This window comes from Cetorhinus maximus, chromosome 2, assembly GCF_964194155.1.
Source record: "Cetorhinus maximus chromosome 2, sCetMax3.hap1.1, whole genome shotgun sequence".
In the NCBI taxonomy this organism is placed as follows: Eukaryota; Metazoa; Chordata; class Chondrichthyes; order Lamniformes; family Cetorhinidae; genus Cetorhinus; species Cetorhinus maximus.
In genome coordinates this window covers 220,109,100-220,130,924 of record NC_135880.1, presented here as the reverse complement: position 1 = coordinate 220,130,924, position 21,825 = coordinate 220,109,100, and the positions used below count along the sequence as shown (strand labels likewise).

Genomic DNA, 21,825 nt, shown 5'->3' with positions numbered 1-21,825 from the left:
AAGAGGTGAGCCTCTCACACTTTGTTGTTATCACCTCCCCTTCCAAACTGTCAGGCCTGGTGTTGTTTCCCTTGTGACATTTCATGTGACTGTATCATTGGGCTACACCATGTGAGGGCAAAGCAAACTGGGCAGATGATCCAAAAATACAATGGGGTTTTCCTAGTTGAGAGAATTTTAGATTGTAGGAGCTTTGAAACTACATCAAACATTGAGACATTATCCTCAGGTTTTCAGTCATGAGCAAGGGTCGCATTTATTGCGTACCCCTAGGTCTAGCCATCTTCAACTGCTTCATCAATGACTTCCTGTCCATCATAAGGTCAGAAATGGGGGGTTTTCACTGATGATTGCACAAACATAGAAACATAGAAAATAGGAGCAGGACGAGGTCATTCGGCCCTTCGAGCCTGCTCCGCCATTCATTATAATCATGGTTGATCCTCTACCTCAAAGCCATACCCCCGTGCTCTCCGCATACCCTTGACATCTTTAGAGTCTAGGAATCAACCTATTTCCTTCTTGAATATATTCAATGGGGAGGGTTTTCTCCCTGTGGGGAGGGCGGTGGGGTTGGACAGGAGCGGGAGTGGGCGGGTGCGCAGCTGATCGCCGCCCGCGATTGGCTGCGCGCTGCCATTTTGCGTGGGCGGGCCAATTAAGGCCCGCCCAGCGTGACGCGCACCCGGAAATGCAGAGTGCCCCCTGTGCAGGCGGGGGGGAGTAAGCTGAGTCGGAGGCCTGCGCTCTTTCGCGCATGCACACGAAAGAGCGCAGAAATTTCTCTGAGGCACAGAGATGCCTCAGGAAGATCATTTTAATTCTAAAAATTTTAATAAAGACAAAAAGAAAATTTTAAGACGTCCCCTCATGTGACGGTGTCACACGAGCTGGGACATGTGAATGAATTTTATGAAAAATATTATATTAAGCTTTAAAAACCTTCATGAAACCTCATCCCGCCCGTGGATGAGGTTTCATGAAAAATGCGAAGGCCGCCTGGGGCTCTTCATCTACCCCCCACCCGCCAACCTTAAGGTTGGATGGGCAGCTCCGTTAAGTACTTTAATTGATATTTAAATGGCCTTAATAGGCCTTTGACAGTTCAGCGGGCGCACAGCTGACTCCGGTGCACGCCCGCCGAACTGACTATCTGAATGACGCGTGGTGACATAGGGAGCACGCCCATTGTCACCGCGTGTCACTTTACACGTCGGTGAGCAGGGCCCGCCCCTCCTTGCCAACCCGAAGATTCTGCCCAGTGTCTTGGCCTCCACCGCCTTCTGAGGTAGAGAATTCCACAGGTTCACTACACTCTGAGTGAAGAAGTTTCTCCTCATCTCAGTCCTAATTGGCCTACCCGGTATCCTGAGACTGTGATCTTTTGTTCTACACCTCCCCCCAGCTAAAGGAAACATCACCCCTGCATTCAGTCTGTCCATCCCTATCAAAATTTTATACATTTCAACGAGATCCCCTCTCATTTTTCTAAACTCCAGTGAACACAGGCCTAGTCGGCCCAATCTCTCCTCATACGACAATCCTGCCGTCCCAGGAATCATTTTGGTGAACCTTCGCTGCACTCTCTCTATGGCAAGTATATCTTTTCTTATATAAGGAGGCCAAAACTGCACCCAATATTCTGTTTTTCTGCCAAAGTGGATAACTTCACAATATCTATGTTAAGCTGCGTCTGTTGTGTATTCTCCCACTTACTCAACTTACCCAGGTCGCCTTGAAACCTCTTAACATCCTCCTCACCGCCCATATTCCCACCTGGTTTTGTGTTGTCAGCAAACTTGGAAATATTACATTTGGTTCCCTCATCCAAATCATTGATATATCTTGTGAATAACTGGGGCTCAAGCACTAATCCCCGTGGTACCCCGTTAGTCGCTGTCTGCCACTCCAAAAAATATCCATTTATTCCTACTCTGTTTCTTGTCTGCTAACCAATTCTCAATCCATGCCAATACATTACCCCCAATCCCATGTGCTTTAATTTTGCACATTAATCTCTTATGTGGGATCTCATCAAAAGCTTTCTGAAAATCCAAATACACCACATCCACTGTTTCTCCCTCATCTATTCTGCTAGTTACATCCTCAAAAAACTCCAGTAGGTTTATCAAACATGATTCCCCTTTCATAAATCCATGTTGACTTTGTATAATCCCATTGATATTTTCTAAGTGTCCCTGTTATCACACCTTTCACAATAGACTCTAGCATTTTCCCTACTACTGATGTTAGGCCAACCGGTCTGTAATTCACTGTTTTATCCCTCCTTCCTTTTTTAAATAGTGGGGTTACATTTGCCAACCTCCAATCTGCTGGCGCTGTTCCAGAATCTTCAGAATTTTGGAAGATGACAACCAATGCAACCACTATTTCCATGGCCACTTCCTTTAGTACCCTGCAAGTAGATTATCAGGCCCTAAGGATTTATAGGCTTTCAGTCCCATTAATTTCTCCAGCACGTTTTTTTAGTAATACTAATTTCCTTCAATTCCTCCTTCTCACTCGACTGTTTGTTCCCTTGTATTTCTGGGAAGTTATTTGTGTCTTCCTCTGTGAAGACAGGATTAAAGTAGTTGTTTAATTGCTCTACCATTTCTTTGTTCCTTGTTCGGAAACATTCACAACTCCTCAGATACTGAAGCAGTCCGTGTCAATATACAACAAGATCTGGGCAACATTCAGGCTTGGGCTGATAAGTGGCAAGTAACGTTCACGTCACACAAGTGCCAGTCAATGACTATCTCCAATAAGAGAGAATCCAGCCCTTGACATTCAATGGCATTACTAGCCCTGAATCCCCCACTATCAATATCCTGGGGGTTACCATTGACCAGAAACTGAACTGTACTAACCATATAAATACTGTGTACACAAGAACAGGTCAGAAGCCAGGCGAGTAACTCATCTCCTGACTCCCCAAAGCCTGTCCACCATCTACAAGGCACAAGTCAAGAGTGTGATGGAATACTGTTCACTTGCCTGGATGAGTGCAGCTCCAACAACACTTAAGAAGCTCAACACCATCCAGGACAAAGCAGCCCACTTCATTCTCACCTCATTAGCCACCTTAAACATTCACTCTCTCCAACATTAATGCACAATGGCAGCAATGTGTACCACCTGCAAGATGCCCTACAACTCACCAAGGCTCCTTTGACAGCACCTACCAAACCCTTGAGTGATGGCAAATGTAACTCCACTATTTAAAAAAGGAGGGAGGGAGAAAGCAGTGAATTACAAACTGGTTAGCCTAACGTCAGTAGTAGGGAAAATGCGAGAGTCTATTGTAAAAGATGTCATAACAGGACACTTAAAAAATAACAACTTGATTAGACAAAGTCAACATGGATTTATGAAAGGGAAATCATGTTTGATAAACCTACTGGAGTTTTTTTTTCAGGATGTAGCTAGCAGAATAGATAAGGAAGAACCAATGGGTGTGGTGTACTTGGATTTTCAGAAAACTTTTGATAAAGTCCCACATATGAGGTTAGTGTGCAAAATTAAAGATTGGGGGTAATGTATTGGCATAGGTTGAGAATTGGTTAGTGGACAGGAAACAGAGAGTAGGAATAAATGGGTCTCGAAACGTTAACTGTGCTCCTCTCTGTAGATGCTGCCAGACCTGCTGAGTTTTTCCAGGTATTTTTGTCTTGTTTAGGAATAAATGGGTCTTTTTCAGAGTGGCAGACAATGACTAGTGGGGTGCCGTAGGGATCAGCGCTTGAGCCCTAGTTATTCACAAGATATATCAATAATTTGGATGAAGGAACCAAACGTAATATATCCAAGTTTGCTGACGACGCAAAACATGGTGGGAATGTGAGTGGTGAGGAGGATATTAAGAGGCTTCAAGGCGATTTAGACAAGCTGAGTGAGTGGGCAAATACACGGCAGACACAGTTTAACATAGATAAGTGTGAAGTTATCCACTTCGGTAGGAAAAACAGAATATTGTGTCATCTAGAGGACAAGGGCAGCAGACACATGGGAACACCACCACCTGCAAATTGCCCTACAAGGCACTCGTCATCCTAACTTGGAACTATATCACCGTTCCCTCATTGTCGTTGTGTCAAAATCTTGGAACTCTCTTCCTCACAGCACTCTGGGTGTACCTACATCACATGGACTGCAGTGGTTCGAGAAGGCAGCTCACCACCACCTTCTCAGGGGCAATTAGGGACAGGCAATACACACTGGCCCAGCCAGCAGTGCTCACAACCCATGAACGAACGAAAAAAAATCCCTTGTTTGGCACCATTGAGTAGCTGGCTAGATCACTTCAGAAGAAAACTGAGAATCAACCACATCGGTGTGAGACTGGTATCACCGGGTAAGGAGGGAAGGAATGTATCTCTAAAAGACTAAAGGAATTAGTTAAACAGTTGTTTTTCCTGACACAAAACAGCTTCATTTTACAAACACCAGGGCTCTTTTTTATAAATATAAGCTGAATTCCAGAATTAACATAGTGGATTTAACCTCACATTCTCCGGACTAATAGGGGTAGGCTTGCCTGATTGCTAGCACTAGTAACTCTTTTGAGTCAAAACAATAAACTAAATTAACAAAAACAAGGGAGAATTGCTAGCACTAGTACCACACTGTGATCACAGCCGCACGTGTGTTCTATATTCTGGACAGCATCTTGATTAGTCCAGAGCAGCCGCTTCCAGGAAGGGTTTGCATGTGCAGATAAGAAGGGAGGGACAGGATCAAACTTGAGAGTGATGCAATCCACAGTCAAATAGCCACTCCACTGGAGTAAGTGTCAGGGGACTGTACAATTGTGCCTCAGCAGGAGTCAACGCCTTCCAGTAGAAGAAGGGAGAACACTAGAGCAGAGAGAGCCGCTGCGGCTGGGTTATACCTGCATAGGGCTAGGAAGGAAAGGCTGGTTCCATTGCTGTGAGATAGTGAAGGTGCAAATCGCAGTCTCTCAACCTCAATTAACACCTATCAGTACGCGTGTGGTGCTTGTCTCAAATCGCCGGGAAATCAAAAGCATTATTTCTGAGGGTGGTTAAAATAAAACCTTTACAGCATCCAAAACCAAAGCGACAGGAGTACAAGACCTTGGATCGGTTTGCAGCGCAGAATCATTTGCATGGCATCGTCTTGTTTCATCTCTGCTCTATCGCCGAACAGAAAGGTGCAGTATTTAATATTTTGTTGCACGTATTGGATGCAGATGTTCCTGAGTTCGGCTGATTTGAACATTGCATCTTTCCAAAAATCGCAAATGTGTTCTGTAAACGTGTAGGTATTAAAATTGGGGGGAGGGGGAGGGGTAGTTTAATTTGTTGTTTATGATGAGAATGAAGCGTTTGTATTATATATGCACATAAACATTGAGATGATCTATGGGCATGATAGAAAGGCTGTGTTCAAGTTAAGGATTTAACCTCGCAGTGCGTTTCAATTGTAAAGACATTTCATACGATGTTTGATACATGTTTTCCAATCCTTTATTTTTGCTGATGGCGTGGACTTAACACTGTTGCTACATTTTATTCTTGCATCACTGTGCAGAAGTGGTCCTACTCCCCTCTTTTCCGTCCCAGCGGCTATTTATTTATTGAGCCTCTTTCCGCTGGGGATTATTGCAGGTTGCAGACAAGCGATGGTTTGTGACCGAGAGTAACCTCGGATTTTTTTTGACCGAGAGTAACCCCGGAATCTGCAGCGAATTCCGAAACCTGCAGATAGACAAACGCAAACGAAAGCTCCCATCAGCACTGTTTAAAAACACTGAGCGCATCATAAGAACATTCAGCTAACTTCTCCCCCCCCCCAAAACACAACGTTATGTTCTTGACACATGTACACAATGACTAATTATTGTCATTGCAAACTGTCCCCGGCCAAATCCATCCTCTTCAGCGCATCGGTAAATCTCGTTTGATGTCCTGTGTGTTTTTGTTCCATTTTAAGATGTATTTTTCTTCCTCTCCCCACCAGTTCAGTTCACCCAGAGGCAAATGCAAAGCTTAAAGGAGGGAGGGAGTCTTCATATGTTGGAGGGAAGGGCTGTGGCTATTCTCAATTTGCTGATGAAAACCTTAGAATTACTAATGTCTTATAGAATTGTGCCAGATAAAGAGAACTGAATGCTTTTAATAACAAGACAGCACACTCAGGTTTGTATCTAGAAATTTCCAGATGCTCTACATATATTGGCGGCCAAGGCACCCAGTGGGTAGCGCACTCACCTCGGAGAATGAAGGTTGCAAAGAAATCTCAGCTGATGCTCCAGTGCAGTACCGAGGGAGTGGTGCGCAAGAACTCAAGAATTAGGAGCAGGAGTAGGCATTCAGCCCCTTGAGCAAGCTCCACCATTCGATAAGATCATGGCTGATCTGACTGTGGCCTTAACTCAACTTTCCTGCCTGCCCACCACCCCCATCCCCCATAACCCTTGACCCCTTTGTCGATCAAAAACCTGTCTAACTCAGCCTTGAATATGTTCAATGACCCATCCTCCACTGCTCTCTGAGGAAGTGCATTCCACAGACTAATGACCCACTGAGAGAAAGCAAAATTCTCCTCATCTCAGTCTTAAATGGGGGACTCCTAATTTTTAAACTGTGTCCCCTAGTTCTAGAGCCCCTGACAAGGGGAAACATCCTCCCAGCATCCACCCTGTTGAGTCCCCTCAGGATCTTATGTTTCACTAAGGTCACCAATCGTTCTTCTAAACTCCAATAGATGCGGGTCCAACCTGTTCAGGCTTTCGTCATATCACAACCCCTTCATCCCAGGAATCAGTCTTTCAGATGTGGCATTAAACTGAGGCCTCGTCCACTCTCTCAGGTGGACATGAAAGATCCCATGGCACCATTTCAAAGAAGACCAGGGGCCAATATTTATTCCTGAACCAACATAACAAAAACAGGTTATCTAATCATTATCACGTTGATGTCTTTGATGCGCTCAAATTGGCTTCTGTGTTTCCTACATTACAATAGTGACTACGTTTCAAAAGTAATTTGACTTTGTTAGAGCACACTGGGATGTCCTGAGAGGTCCTAAATAAGTGCAAATCTTTCTCACTCAGAAGCTGACAATATTGCGACCCCATCTCCCAGATCACGCTCAATTCTCCAACCCTTGCCCATGTTGCTGTCTGGTTGGAATAGAAGGATACTTGGTTCATGGCCATTATCTGTCTCTCTGCGGAGTGAAGGTGTAGCACACAGACAATCCTGGGCACTAGCTGATTTCAGTCCTCTCTCAGCAATGGGACACAAACGCACTGACTCACCACAGCATCACAGATCAATAGCATTAATCCCGACAGTGGTGTGGTGCGTCAGCTATTCAGATTTTGATTAGAATTATCCACCTCTGTGTCCAGTAAAAGCAAATTGACATTCCTTTGGATCTTGTTGGATTTTTTTGTTGCAAATGTTTCCGTTCTGCAATTAGTGCCACAGCTTTGTTTATCCTCCTCCTTCCTGTAGCTTCCTTTGCTGCTGAGAATATACTGAAGAATCCCCATTGCTCTTTGTACTTGTTCCTTTGCTCCTATTGACCGCAAATTTATTTCAGTATAGCTGATTTGGTAAATGGATCCATTCAATTAAATTATTTTTGATCAACTTTATGCATGCAGTACTGGTGACGTGAAGAATCTCTCCATGGCCAACAATTTTCTCCCTTCATCTCTTGATGGTGGTGATTCATATTGGGCAATGCTCCATCAGTATTAGAATTCCTCCAGTAACTTGCCTAAGTGGCCATATATATCTTTTTATCTGTGGCTCAGTTATCGGGGGGCGCTGTCTTTTTGATGAAACATTAAACCAAGGCCCCATTTGCTCTCTTGCACGATACCATGGTACCACTTTGAAGTAGAGAAGGAGAGTTATGTCCAGTGTCCTGGCCAATATTTATCCCTTACTCAACACCACTGAAAAGAAGATCATCTGGTCACCATCATATTCCCGTTTGTGGGAGCTTGCTGTGCGTGAATTGGCTGCTGCAGTCCTACATTACAATGTACCTACAATCCAAGAAAACTTCATTGACTGTGAAGTGTTTTGAAATGCCTGAGGCCATGAACGGTGCTATATAAATGCAAGTCATTTTCTTCATGCTTTTCTCTCTGCTAAAACATTTCGATTAGATTTCTCCAATACACGCCTCTCAAACCCTCCGAGCTTCACTTTTACAAACTCCACCTGTCACCTGCTTCTTGACCTGGATTAAGTTTCACTTATGGATCTTAACAGACAGGAAAAGACAACTGGTCCATCCAGCCCATCACTTCTATTCTTGCCCGCCTCCATTTTCTTCCTGTCTCCCACTTCTCGTCCTCATTTACAAATCCTCCATGGCCTCACCCTCTTGTTCCTCTGATTCTGCCACTATCGACAGTGGGGTCTTCTGCCATTTTGGCGATGCTCTTTAGAAAGCTTTGTAAACTTATGCACTTCTAATTATTTTCCCACTTTAAAAAATCTGCCTTAAAGCCCATCTTCTTGATTATGCATCTAGGCATCTTTCCTAACTCTCCCACAACCGCTTGGCATTTGCTTTTCTTACTAAAGACATCATATCAGATCTTAGCCATCGCAGACTAGAGGTCATTGCATGTCCTCTCTGCTTTGCCATGGTTTTCTGGCAATTAAGATCCTGCTTTCACTTGTATCTAATCTAATGTGTTAGTGGTGTTTAATTTGAAATATTAGTGAACTATCCCCCACTTCCATAAGCCTAGAAGTTTCAAGCATCAACGTTTTTTCCATATATACCGTTAATACTGAATTGGATACTCTAATAGAGGAAACATTAATAGATTACAAGTAGTAAGATATGTTGGTAGCAAAGCTATAAATGCAACAAAATCTTGACCTTATTGCACATATAGAACAGATATTGCTACTGTTTTGTCTCCCGGTTTTGCTCCTTCCACTCATTAAAGTGCTGTCTTGCACCCGGATGCTCCATCTGCCATGTAGCATTGCCTGTGTATGGCTGTTCTTTCTGTGTGGGCCTAGACTGTTAGTCTCTAGGCAATCTGATCATGAGGGAATGACCACCAAGCCTTTATTCCGTTGTGACCCAAATCCATAAACCACCAAACAGACTTAACCGTTCCCGTAGGGGATATCAGTTTGGCACCAGGAAGGGGATCCAGAGCCATATACAATTTTTTTTTAAAAAACCCTTTCGTAGTCCAGAGGCACTGAGGCCAATTACAATGCTGCTGTTGAATCCAGAACAAGGAGACTTAACTCAGTACGACTGGAAAAAATTGATTTGTATAAAGTGGGTGAATAAATTGTAGCTTCTTTCACGTGCATATAGAGATTTTACGTTACTTGTGATATTTTCTGCGCACGGCCCTGAACATTCCAATGAAAGAAAGAATAGTTATGAAATGCAATAGGCTGCTGAGTTCCACCATTCAGAAACCCTTATGGGAAAAGGTGGCTCAGGTGCTCACTGTATATAGGGCATGAAACCCCATGTGTTAGTGGAATTACCATCCACCTCTCTCATTAACCAGCCAACAAGCTGAGCTAATTTATTGATTATTCTGCTTCTTTAAACAAGACAACGTGATCTGAAGAACAAATGAACGATCTCACATCCCTTCAGTGTCCTGTATCTCCATAAATAAATGATGATTACGGTATCTTCAAAAGAGGCATCCTCCTGTTGTGAAAGCTAATTATTAAAATTTTGTTAACTTTAATCTGCCTTGACGCATTAGGGACATTTAACATTACTAATCAAGAACTGTGTGTGTTGTTTGGAAGGTTCGGCTAAGCTTTAAATGGTTCTTAAAGAAATGCAGTGTCTTTTCCTCATGTCTTAATCAATATACTTTCAATACCACAAAAATCAGAGGAGCCTGTTATTGTTGTTTGTGGGAACTTACTGTTTGCAAAATGGGAATTCTGCAGTGGGTAACCCTCACCTCCTGACTTCCCAAGGTCTGTCCGCCATCTACAAGGCACGGTTCAAGAAGGCAGCTCACCACCACCTTCTCAAGGTCAATTAGAGATGGGCAATAAATGCTGGCCTAGCCAGTGATGCCCTCATCCCACGAATGAATTTTTTAAAAGTCAGGAGTGTGATTGAATACTCTCCACCTGCCTGAATGAGCTCCAAAAACACACGTGAATATCAACACCACAAAGCAGGCTGCCTGATTGACACCCCATCCGCCACTGTAAACATTTACTCCCTCCACCGCCAATGCACAGTGACAGCAGTGTGTACCATCCACAAGATGCACTGCAGCAACTCACCAAGGTTCCTTTGACAGCACCTTCCAAACCCATAGTCTCTGCCACCCCAAAGGACAAGGGCAGCAGATACATGGGAACGCCACCACCTGCATGTTCCCTCCAAGCCAACCACCATCCTGACTTGGAATTATACCGCCATTCCTTCACTGTCACTGGGTCAAAATTCTGGAATGGTTCAAGAACGGCAGTTAGGGAGGGGGTAACAAATGCTGACCTTGCCAGTGACGCCTAGATCCTGTGAATGAATAAAATAAGAGTTACTTTATTTCAGATGTGACATTAAACTGAGGACTCATGGTCCAATTCAAAGAAGAGCAGGAGATTTGTCTGAGTGTCCTAACCAAAAATTATCTGTTAAGCATTACCTAAGAAATACATGACCTGGCTATGCATTTAATTATGCTTTGTGGAAATTTATGTGTTCAAATTTGCTATTATGTTTTTAACGTTCCAACCTTAACTCCATTTCAGAAGTACCTCGCTGGCTGCATAGTGCTATAGAATACCCTGAGGTCATGAAAGTCTCTATAAAAATTCTGCTTCTGTCTTTCATAGGGTTCCAAACTGGGGTCTGTGGATCTTAGGGAACTCGCAAAGGATTACTATGAATGTTGCAAGCTCATTAAAATTCTGCCCACCTGGGCCCGACATATCAGGGCTACAAGTGGGGTCTCAAAGATTCTGTGTTCTATATGTTCCTGGGCTTGTTGACTTGCTAACATGTTATTTCTGCATTTTGTCATCAAATGAGACTATAAATGAAAGAATGGGAAGGAACATGAGAAGGGACGATTTCCTCCATTAACCAGTTCAAGTGTGGACTCACCAATATGTGGGTAAAACTAATGTAATAGAGAATAAAAATAAAGATCACCGGGGAGAGATTTCATGCAGCGAGGTTGTACTCCATACTAAACACTCTGGAAAAACTGTCCATTCAAATCCAGCCAGACTGTAATATCTGATGGATCGCCTTTTTGTTGATTTTATTAACGGTCCAGCTTTAGCTTCTCTCCATCATTCAACTTAATTCCACCTATAATGCAAGGCCTTTGGAAACACACTCTTCAAAGTAATGCACTGAATGTAAAGTATTTTCTATTGTTCCTGGGAGAGGCTGAAGGCGTTATACAAATGTTTTTATTTAAGCAATAACAGTAATATCTCTTGAAAAACTGAAACTTATCCAGCATCTTTTGGCATAAAGCACAAGCGTACCTTGATAAATGATAATGTTGTAGTTTGCTCTGCCACTGTGAGTTTGAATGTCAATTTAGTAGTTTGATTCCGAGGCTGTGAGTTCCCCTCCAAGCTGAACACCATCCTGATTTGGAACTATATCGCCGTTCCTTCACTGTCGCTGGGTCAAAATCCTGGAACTCCCTCCCTAACAGCACTGTGGGCATATCTACACCAGCGGGACTGCAGCGGTTCAGGAATTCCAATTCCCATTGGAGAAGGTGCTACGCTGAAGACTACTCCTCTTTCTGTAAGGAGCCTCACTGAACTGAGGCAGACTCCTCATCAACAACAACAACTTGCATCTGTGTAGCACCTTTTAAAGGACTAAAATGTCTAAAGGTGCTTCAAGGCATCAAACAAAATTTGAACATCTCCGAATGATACCGGGGCCAAAAAGGTTAAATTATGAGGACAAATTGTATAGGATAGGTGAATATTACCTTCACTATTAAAGATTAAGAAGTGATTTTGAGTGTTTTAGATTATTAAAGGAGTTGATAAAATATCCTCTGGTCGGAAGTGTCCAGACCAAAAAATGTAACAAATAACCTGATAATTAGATTTATGTCATTCAAGGGCAATGTCAGGAAGCATGGCTTCACACAAAGGGCATTGTAAATCTGGCATTCTCTCTCCCAGTTACTGTTGAGGCTGGGTGTCAATGGAAAACTTCAAAACTGAGATTGATAGGTTTCGTTAGGCAAAAATATTGAGGGCCATGTGGACCCAAGGTGGGTAGATTGAGTTAAGATACAGGTCTGTTATGATGTAACTGAATGACCGAACAGGCCTGAGGGGTTGAATGCCATACTGCTCCTTTGCTCACATGTTTCTGAGTTCTAGTGGGCATGGGCCAATTGCTGAGAGCATAGAGTTTGTTTGGCAATTTCATTCAGAGGCTCCAAATGACTGGTTTGGGAATTGGAGGCGTTGGAGCATACTCTGAGATATTTTGTTGAGGCCACGTTAAAGGAACTTTACGTCTAATCGACAACTATATCTGAGCTGCCAGCGCTTAATCCTGATCCTAGATGCCTGAAATAGGAAATGTTCCCTCTTTCACAAAAAAACACCCATCACCTTGAGCATAAAATTCACCAAATCAATTTTTATGTTATAAATAGAACCTAGCTTTCCCATTGAAGGGAATAAACACATGAGGATACAAGTCAACCGAAGTCTTTCTCATGCATCTTCCTACGGACTTTATTGAACAACAACATAAAAGTGCGAAAAAAACAGATCATCATTTGATTGGAAATGGTGATTAACAAGGGAGAACCTAAGAGAAATACTATTGACTACTAAGAAAGAAACAGGAGACAGCAAGCTATCTTGAAGCACCAGTGAATAACACTATAAAATGGTAGAGAATTGGTAGTTGCTCAATCCCTACACTGGACATTTAATGATTAAACAAGCTAGGGTTCTACTTCCCGGAATTTAGAAAGTTACAGAGTGATTTGATCAAAATCTGATGGGGGAAAAACTATTTCTGCTAGTTGGGAAGTCCAGGACTAGTGGGTCTGGTTCAAAAATTAGAGCCAGATCTTTCAGGAGTGAAATTAGGAAACCCATCTTCATGCAAAGGGCGATAGAGGTTAGGAACTCTCTTCCACAAATGCCAATTGATGCTGGATCAGTTGTTAATTTTAAAACTGAGATTGATAGATTTTTGTCAACCAAAGATATTAAGGATGTGGAGTAAAGGTGGGTATATGGAGTTAGGTCACACATCAACCATGATCTCATTGAATGGCATAATAGGCCTGATGGTCTAAATGGCTTGCTCCTGTTCCTGTGTTGTTCAGATCACTATTGGGAAGCACCAAACACATACCTGATTCTTTCTGACATGGGGGAAAAGTAAATCACATCCCCAAGCTCCTTTTCAGAGGAGGGAATGTAAGTCATAGTGATATCAATAGATCTATTTGATTCACTTCACATTTAGGAATCATGTATGGAGTTCTTGGGCTTCAGTAGGTGAGGAATCCTTGATTGAGATTGTTATGTATGGAATGTTAAAGGAGTGCACATGATGAATGGTGAAGTGTTTTTCTCTTTCAAGCCTTCCACTGTTCTAGCACGCTCCTGAGCAGCAAGTGCAATGCCGAGACCTGGGCTAAGTAATTTCTTATCCTCTCATTTGCAGTTGATTCAGAGCTCATAAAAACCAGTGAACAAGGAGAAATCTGAGAAGTATTTTATCCTGGTATTAAAGGATTGAAAAATGAAAGATACAAAGCACTATCAAGGGGCCATCTAAATATTTAACTGAAGCAATAATTGGACATTAGCAAAAAAATTAGCAAAGTCCCTGATTTAAAACTGGTTCTGATAATTATACTTCAAGTTAAATTTAGCCGTCTGCAGTTTTGCACTTGTTTAATACATCAGCACTCTTAATTCATGAGACATTGCAATATTTATAATGAGTCTATTTTTAAGCACAGTCAATTTCTTTTTGACAGTCCATACTGCCATATTGATAATTGCTGCAGGCGTTTGTTAGAAATGAAAGGAAGAAAAATGTGAGGAGCCAAAGGAAAGAGAAGAGCAAAGTGATGGAGAGAAGTCAGGATTTGAATACGTAATTGAGGTTGGCTTATGTCAGCTTAGCTCAGTTGGTAGCATAGCATGCTGAACTCAGTGAAGTAACTAACAGGTTCAAGCCCAGCTCGAGGACCTGAGTACAAACAGAAGGCTGATGCTCCAGCTCACTACTGAGTAATTACTATTGTTGGAAATGTTGTCATTCAAGTGAGAAAATTAACCCATGTTCCATCTGCCTGTTCAGAAGGATGGCAGAAGATGCTATAAGACCATTTGAAGAGAAACAGCAAGCTCAAAATATCCTCCTTCAACCAATAATCAAGAAAAACAAACACCTTAATGAATCAGCTCTTAGATGTTTGATAAAGAAAAGCTGCCATATTGGCTTACATAATGCAGTGACTGCACTTCGAAACAATAAATTCTGTATGGAGCAGCTTGAGATGTTTGAACCTAAGGAGCTATATCATTGCATACAAATCCAAACCTCTCAACCTTTCTCTTTAACAGAAGAAGAACAAAGGACTTTTTACACATGATGTAATTTTAGAACTTTTGTGCGTTTAACAGTGCGTCCCTTAGACCCATGGTTCTTGGAGGGATTCAATGTGTGTATCCAAGAGAGGATGAGGAGAGACCGAATTAAGTTGTGGAGGGAGAGAGAGTAGAAATCAGAGAGGTGAGTTATGGATGGACAGTTTCTTAAATGGAGAACAAGGCGAGGGAGCAGCACTGACTCAGTCAATGTCTTACAGCCAGGTAAGTTAGGGGTGCAGGCACAAAGATGCAGGGAGTCGCAAGTTTGAGAGCAGGCAGAGATGAAGGAGACTTGGCTTGCCTGTGGCCAGATTTAGAGTGCCTACCAATCTCAGTGGATCAGCCACAGTAAGCCCATTTGTGAGACACTTTTACAAATGACCTTATTTCTTTAATTGAAGAGTCATCACTATGTGGGGAGGAATTTTCATTCCTCGACTGTTGAATGAGACAAACATCATTCCCATTTCTATTGAATCATTATAACACCCCACATAGGGCCAACACCCTGTCTTGCATTTATAAAGAAAGCCAGAAAAGCTAGCCCAAAAATGTGAATTAATTTTTAATTCAGCTTAATGGCCCAGATCTCCTGCTTATTCAAAGTAGAGATGCTTACAATTTATTTCAGTAGAAATACCTACCAGGAGAAATCTTCTCAATTTTGTTTACATTGGAAATTCTTCACATTGGTTTGGGTCATTTTGGAGTAGACATCTGCCTGTCAAATGAAATAAAGGTGATTTTTTTACAATGCTTATAGTGCCTGCTTTTCAAATCTGCAAATTATATGAAAAGAGGTTGCAATTGTGACAATTGTATATGGCTTTGGTGAGGCCACATTTGAGATACTGTGCACAGTTTTGGTTTCATTACCTAAGGAAGGATACCTGTGCCTTAGAGGCAGTGCAGCGAAGGTTCATTGGATTGATTCCTGGGATGACAGGGCTGGCCTGTAATGAGAGTTTTTTTAAAACTCTTTCACAGGATGTGAGCAACACTGGCTAGGCTAGCATTTATTGCCCATCCCAAATTGCCCTTGAAAAGATAGTGATGAGCTGCCTTCTTGAACCACTGCAGTCCATGTGATGTACCTACACCCACAGTGCTGTTAGGAAGGGAGTTCCAGGATTTTGACCCAGCAAAAGTGAAGGAACAGTGATATATTTCCAAGGCAGGATGGTGAGTGGCTTCGAGGGGAACTTCCATTGGTGTGTTCCGATGTGTCTGCTGTCCTTGTCCTTCTAGATGGTAGCGGTCATAGGTTTGGAAGGTGCTGTCTAAGGAGGCTTGGTGAGTTCCTATAGTGCATCTTGTAGATAGTACACACTGCTGTCACTGTGCGTCGGTAGTGGAAAGAGTGAATGTTTGTGGATGGAGTGCCAAATCAAATGGGTTGCTTTGTCTTGGATGGTGTCAAGCTTCTTGAGTGTTGTTGGAGCTGCACTCATCCAGGCAAGTGGTGTGTGTGCCATCATACTCCTGACTTGTGCCTTGTAGCTGGTGGACAGGCTTCGGGGAGGAAGGATACTCGCCGCAGGATTTCTAGCCTTTGACTTGCTCTTGTAGCCACAGTATTTATATGGCTAGTCCAGTTCAGTTTCAGGCCAAAGGAAACACCCAGGATGTTGATAGTGGGGGATTCAGCGATGGTAATGCCATTGACTGTCAAGGGACGATGTTTAGATTCTCTCTTGTTGGAGATGGTCATTGCCTGGCATTTGTGTGGCACGAATGTTACTTGCCACTTGTCAGCCCAAGCCTGGATATTGTCCTGGTCTTGCTGCATTTGGACATGGACTGCTTCAATGTTGAACATTATGCAATCATCAGCGAACATCCCCATTTCTGACCTTATGATGGAAGGAAGGTCATTGATGAAGTAGCTGAAGATGGTTGGGCCTAGGACACTATCCTGAGGACAAGGGCAATTAGGGATGGGCAATAAATGCTGGTCTAGCCAGTGACGCCCACATCCCATGAATGAAAAAATACTCCTGCAGTGATGTCCTGGAACTAAGATGATTGACCTTTGCACTAGGTATGACTCCAACCAAGAGAGAGATTTCTCCCTCATTCCCAGTGACTCCAATTTTGTTAGGGCTCCTTGATGCCACACTCGGTCAAATGCTGCCTTGATGTCAAGGGCAGTCACTCTCACCTCAGGAGTTCAGCTCTTTTGTCCATGTTTGAACCAAGGCTGTAATGAGTTCAGGAGCTGAGTGGCCCTGGAGGAACCCAAACTGAGCGACAGTGAGCAGGTTATTGCTAAGCAAATGCCACTTGATAGTACTGTTGATGACCCCTTCCATCACTTTACTGATGATGGAGAGTAGACTGATCGGTTGGTAATTGGTCAGTTGGATTTGTCCTGTTTTTGCATACAGTTTGAGGAGATTGAACCCATACTCTCTGGAGTTTAGAAGAATAAGAGGTGATCTCTCTGAATTTTATTGGATTCCAAAGGGGCTTGTCAGTGTCGATGCTGAGAGGGTGTTCCCACTGGCTGAAATGTCTTGAACTAGAGCTAAAGTCTTAGGATAAGGAGTTCACATTTAGGACTGAGATGATGAGGAATGTCTTCCCTCAGAGGGTTGTGAATCTTTGGAATGCTCTACCCTAGAGGGCTGTGGATGCTCAGCTGTTGACAATATTCAAGTCTGAGGGAGATTTTTGGATTCTAGGGAATCAATGGTTATGGGGATTGGGAGGGAAGGTGAAATTGAGGTCAAAGGTCAGTCATGAACTTATTGAGTGACGGAGCAGGCTTTTGAGGGCTCCTATTTCTTATATTCTTAACCCCAATGCCATTGCTCACTGGAAGTGGGGGGCTGGTGGCATTCAGTGGCGGGGGAAACTGGATCTGGATGCAGACATAATTCAGCTGCTATTTTAAAGTAATTTATTCTGTCCTTATTTTTATATTGTGCTTTGATTATGTACGTGCTCTCCCATCACCCTGGGAAACAAGGACCGGTAAAATCACAAAGAATTTATATCACAGAAATAAGCCATTAGTCTCAACTAGCCCATGCTGGTGTTTTTTGCTGCACATGCACCTCTTCCACTCTATTGATGTCTCTTTCAGTATAAGTTCATTCCTCAGCTGAAATGCCATTAGAAATCATTGGTAATTAGTCTGAGGTAGGCAGGCATAATTCAGTCCCAATTCTGCCCTTTTGCAGTATAAATTTTGATGTTCAAATTTGTAATGAAATTTAACAGTGAGCTTGTTATACTGTGTTTACACCCTCCTACCATCTGTGGTGCTGTGACTGGCTGTATTGGGCAGGGCTGTCATCACAACGTGATCAGTTTTTGTTAAGAGTTCAAACATAACAGTTTTTGGTGGGAAAAGGTGGCAGGAAACATGGGCAGACCTGGAATTTCTTTAATGGTCTCTCAGTGTGAGACCGAACCACTGAAGATTTTGGCCATTTACACAGTTTCTCCAGGGTGTTCCGCCGAAGTTGGAGTGGGAGATTGGGGGAACCCTGCAAAAACTCTTGTTTTTATTTCAGTTAAATAGCAATGCATACAGAAAGCTGAGGAGTGGAGTAGAATTGGTGGGATTGTAGGAGGCTAGAGAACTGAACTTATAGAATAATTTAGCACTAAAGGAGGCCACACAGCCCATTGGGCTGGTGGCAGGTGAATGTGAACTTGGGAGTGTAATTATAGGAACATGGGATATAGGAGCAGGAGTTAGGCCATTCAGCCCCTCGAGCTGGCACCACCATTCACTTGTATCATGGCTGATCTTCCACTTCAATGCCATTTTCCCACACTATCCCCATGTCCCTTGATGTTTTACTACCTAGAAATCTATCAATTTCTGCCTTAAACATACCCAATGACTGAGCCTCCACATCCCTCTGTGCCAGAGAATTCCAAAGATTCACCACCTCCTGAGCGAAGAAATGCTAGTCTCCATGTCTAAGTCTACATAGGTATCTCACGTTGTAAAGATGAACATCGGGATTTGTAATGGAAAAAGTTGTCAGAATGTAAGGTTTTTGACATATTAAGTGGACTAAAAGATCCATGCTTATTAATGGACTCCTGGGATGTCCAAGCCTTTTATGCTCACGGGGACTGCACGGGTACATATTGTGGAGCCTTGAGTACCCATGAAATTTGCAAAATTGCCAGTAGGTTATGCAGGTCGGGCTCGGTGTGGACCAATTGGGCCGAATGGCCTGTTGGTTCTGTGTGATTTAGACGCCTAGTGGGACCTCCCACCCCACCCATTGAGAAAACAAAGGCATTTAATGTCTATTGTTGTGAAGAGACAGTTGTTGAACGAGTGTGGAACATCTCTCATGTTCAGGTCAGGGAAAAGGGTGTTGGTTTTGGTGCAGATAAATTCCGTTTTGAATCAGATGGGAACGTCCGTCCCTTTGCTGGACCTCAGGACACCTCAGTCCCGCACAGGCTGCTCTCTGGTGTATATATATATATATACGGGCATACAAAATGAGCACGGAGAAAAAAGAAATGTGTTTAATGACTGCAATCTCCACATCTGCCCGTGGTGCTGTTTTAATAATTTAATATTTTTCAAAAAAATTGCTGCGATCAGGAATTCATCCCGCGGGATCATCAGCAATTTTTAATTGGGATTTACTACCTGTTTTCTTTTTGAGTCGTGGGTTTAGACGGGGAAGGATTAACGCTGGTTTTGCCCACAAGAAGCTTGGCTTTGTGAGCATGTAAGAGGGTGTGTGAGTGTTGGGAACAGGAGAGGTCGGAGCTCCAACCCAATGTGGACAGGGAGGTGGGGGGGAAATCGACCAGAAGGCAAAAATCCTATCCCTGTTACAATCTCCAACACATCACAGCGAGGACAGAAAGGTATGTAAAGGATTGTCTGAAGGATTGATATCATGGAGGTTTTTAAATTGTGTGTGTGTATATATATATACATATAGCTGCAGATTTGCGCCGCTTTGCCAGATTTATTTAACAAAAATGCAAAGTGATGGGGGTGCAAAAATGCACAGCTTTAAAAAATATAAATGTGCATTGTTAGTAGCATTTTTATTTTGTTCCCGAAAGGCATGAATGCAGCAACGAGATAACTGGCTTCAAAGCTTGCGGTGTTCATTTTACTATGTTGCATGTCTTTTCCCAAGGACATCCAGCTCTTTAATTCCTCCTTTTAAATATACACGCGAATTGATTATAGCACGGTCCGATTCTCTCGGCAAGGTGATCCGTATTTGCTGAGCTCAGGTTGCGGGAGAATCGGCGTGAAGATGATCATTCACGCACAAGAGTTAGAGCTAGAATGTGCTGTCACTGGAATTTATCAGCTCTGTGTTTTAAAAAAAACCTTTATCAAATGCTAAACCGCTCTCTGTGAATCATTGTGCCACAATATGGCTATTCATGCATTCGTTCAGGGGTAGCCTTCAAGTAAATTATGAAATGTGGTTTTGAGATTTATTATAATTTAATCACAAAGGTTGCAGCCTTTTGCTGAGGCTTTTGCACTTTGCTTGCAATAAGTGTCCCGTGTTTAGCAATCATGCAGCCGAATAATAATTAGGAGATCTAATTAGGAGATCTATTTAAATCAATATTCTTACACAAGACTGTATCTTCCCTTTACTGCCGACCCCACCCTTCCAAGTTTCCAGCCACACACACACACACACACACTTCACTGGGAGGAGATGCAAGTGTTCGTGGCGGGGTGAAGGGGAGCCCACAGTTCAAAGAGGTTCACCTCAATACTGTTTGACGCTCTCTCTCTGATGTGACTTCCAATGATTGCAGTTCTTGTCAATGTGCTCCCACTGGCCAAGGGATGACCCATACAATGGAGCAGTGGGTGTATTATGACAGTGCCGCCCGTGCAATATCGTACCATGCAAATGAGAGCGTTCCTAGCTTCAATCCAAGGTCTACGGTGAGTTAGCTGATTTCATTTGTGCCCATGGAGGTGTTTCTCTAGGCAAAAGAGGGTATTGTCTCTCTACTCTTGCCCACTATTGAGTGGCTGATGCTGGAAGCGGCTGTGTGGCCATAGAGCAGGACTCGTTTGAGCTTTAATGTGATGCCCCCTGTAGTTCAATATTCACAGTCAAGGCTCAAATCTGAAGAATGACCACTTTAGTGAAGTGTCATAGAGAACTGCTGACATCCATTGCCTGCTTCCCCAGCAAGAAGAATCAATTTCCTGGGTGATTGAAGAGCAGCTTGTTGTCAAATACCATCTTTGGAATTTCAAAATAATTTTGCTTTATTTGTTTCTGGAAAAACAGAGGATATCCAATGGTGCCAAATGTTATCTCTGCTAATAGTACGTCTATACCATGAACACTTGCTTGTGATATTGATACATAAGATAATGATCGCCCATTGGATTTTAAAAATTAATTATGGGATGTGGGCGTCGCTGGCTGGGCCAGCATTTATTGCCCATCCCTAATTGCCCTTGGGAAGGTGGTAGTGAGCTGCCTTCATGAACCGCTGCAGTCTGTGTGGTGTAGGTACACCCACAGTGCTGTTAGGGAGGGAGTTCTGAATTTTGGCACAGTGCCAGTGAAGGAACGGCGATATATTTCCAACTCAGGATGGTGAGTGACTTGGAGGGGAACTTCCAGGTGGCGGTGTTCCCATGTGCCTGCTGCCCTTGTTTTCTAGGTGGTAGAGGTTGTAGGTTTGGAAGGTGTTGTCTAAGGAGGCTTGGTGAGTTCTTGCAGTGCATCTTGTAGATGGTACACACTACTGCTACTGTGTGTCGGTGGTGGAGGGAGTGAATGTTTGTGGATAGAGTGCCAATTAAGCAGTCTGCTTTGTCCTGGATGGTGTTATTGGAGGTAGACTCATCCAGGCAAGTGGAGAGTATTCCATCACAATCCTGACTTGTGCCTTGTAGATGGTGGACAGGCTTTGAGGAGTCAGGAGGTGAGTTACTCGCTGCAGGATTCCTAGCCTCTGACCTGCTCTTATAGCCACAGTATTTATATGGCTAGCCCAGTTCAGTTTCTGGTCAATGGTAACCCCCCAGGATGTTGATAGTGGGGGATTCAGCGATGGTAATGCCATTGAATGTCAAGGGGTGACAGTTAGATTCTCTAAAGAAGTGCAGCACAGAGGGATCTGGGTGATCTTGAACATGAAACACAAAAAGTTAGCCTGCAGACGCAGCAAGTAATTAAGAAGGCAAATGGAATTTTGACCTGTATTGCTAGGG

At 43.1% G+C, this 21,825-nt stretch overlaps 1 protein-coding gene across 2 annotated transcripts in view; it reads left to right on the top strand.

Annotated features, from left to right (window-relative positions):
- The first annotated feature begins 4,747 nt into the window (after window positions 1-4,747).
- Window positions 4,748-21,825, top strand: part of abcg4a (ATP-binding cassette, sub-family G (WHITE), member 4a) — a 146,470-nt gene continuing 129,392 nt past the window's right edge. The window contains exons 1-2 of one of the 2 annotated variants that reach the window (XM_078532958.1): window positions 4,748-5,176; window positions 18,952-19,066. In XM_078532958.1, the coding sequence (XP_078389084.1) occupies window positions 19,004-19,066 (63 nt within the window). In that variant the 5' untranslated portion in view covers window positions 4,748-5,176; window positions 18,952-19,003. The remainder of the gene's footprint in view (window positions 5,177-18,951; window positions 19,067-21,825) is intronic. The other variant, XM_078532965.1, reaches the window with a different exon arrangement.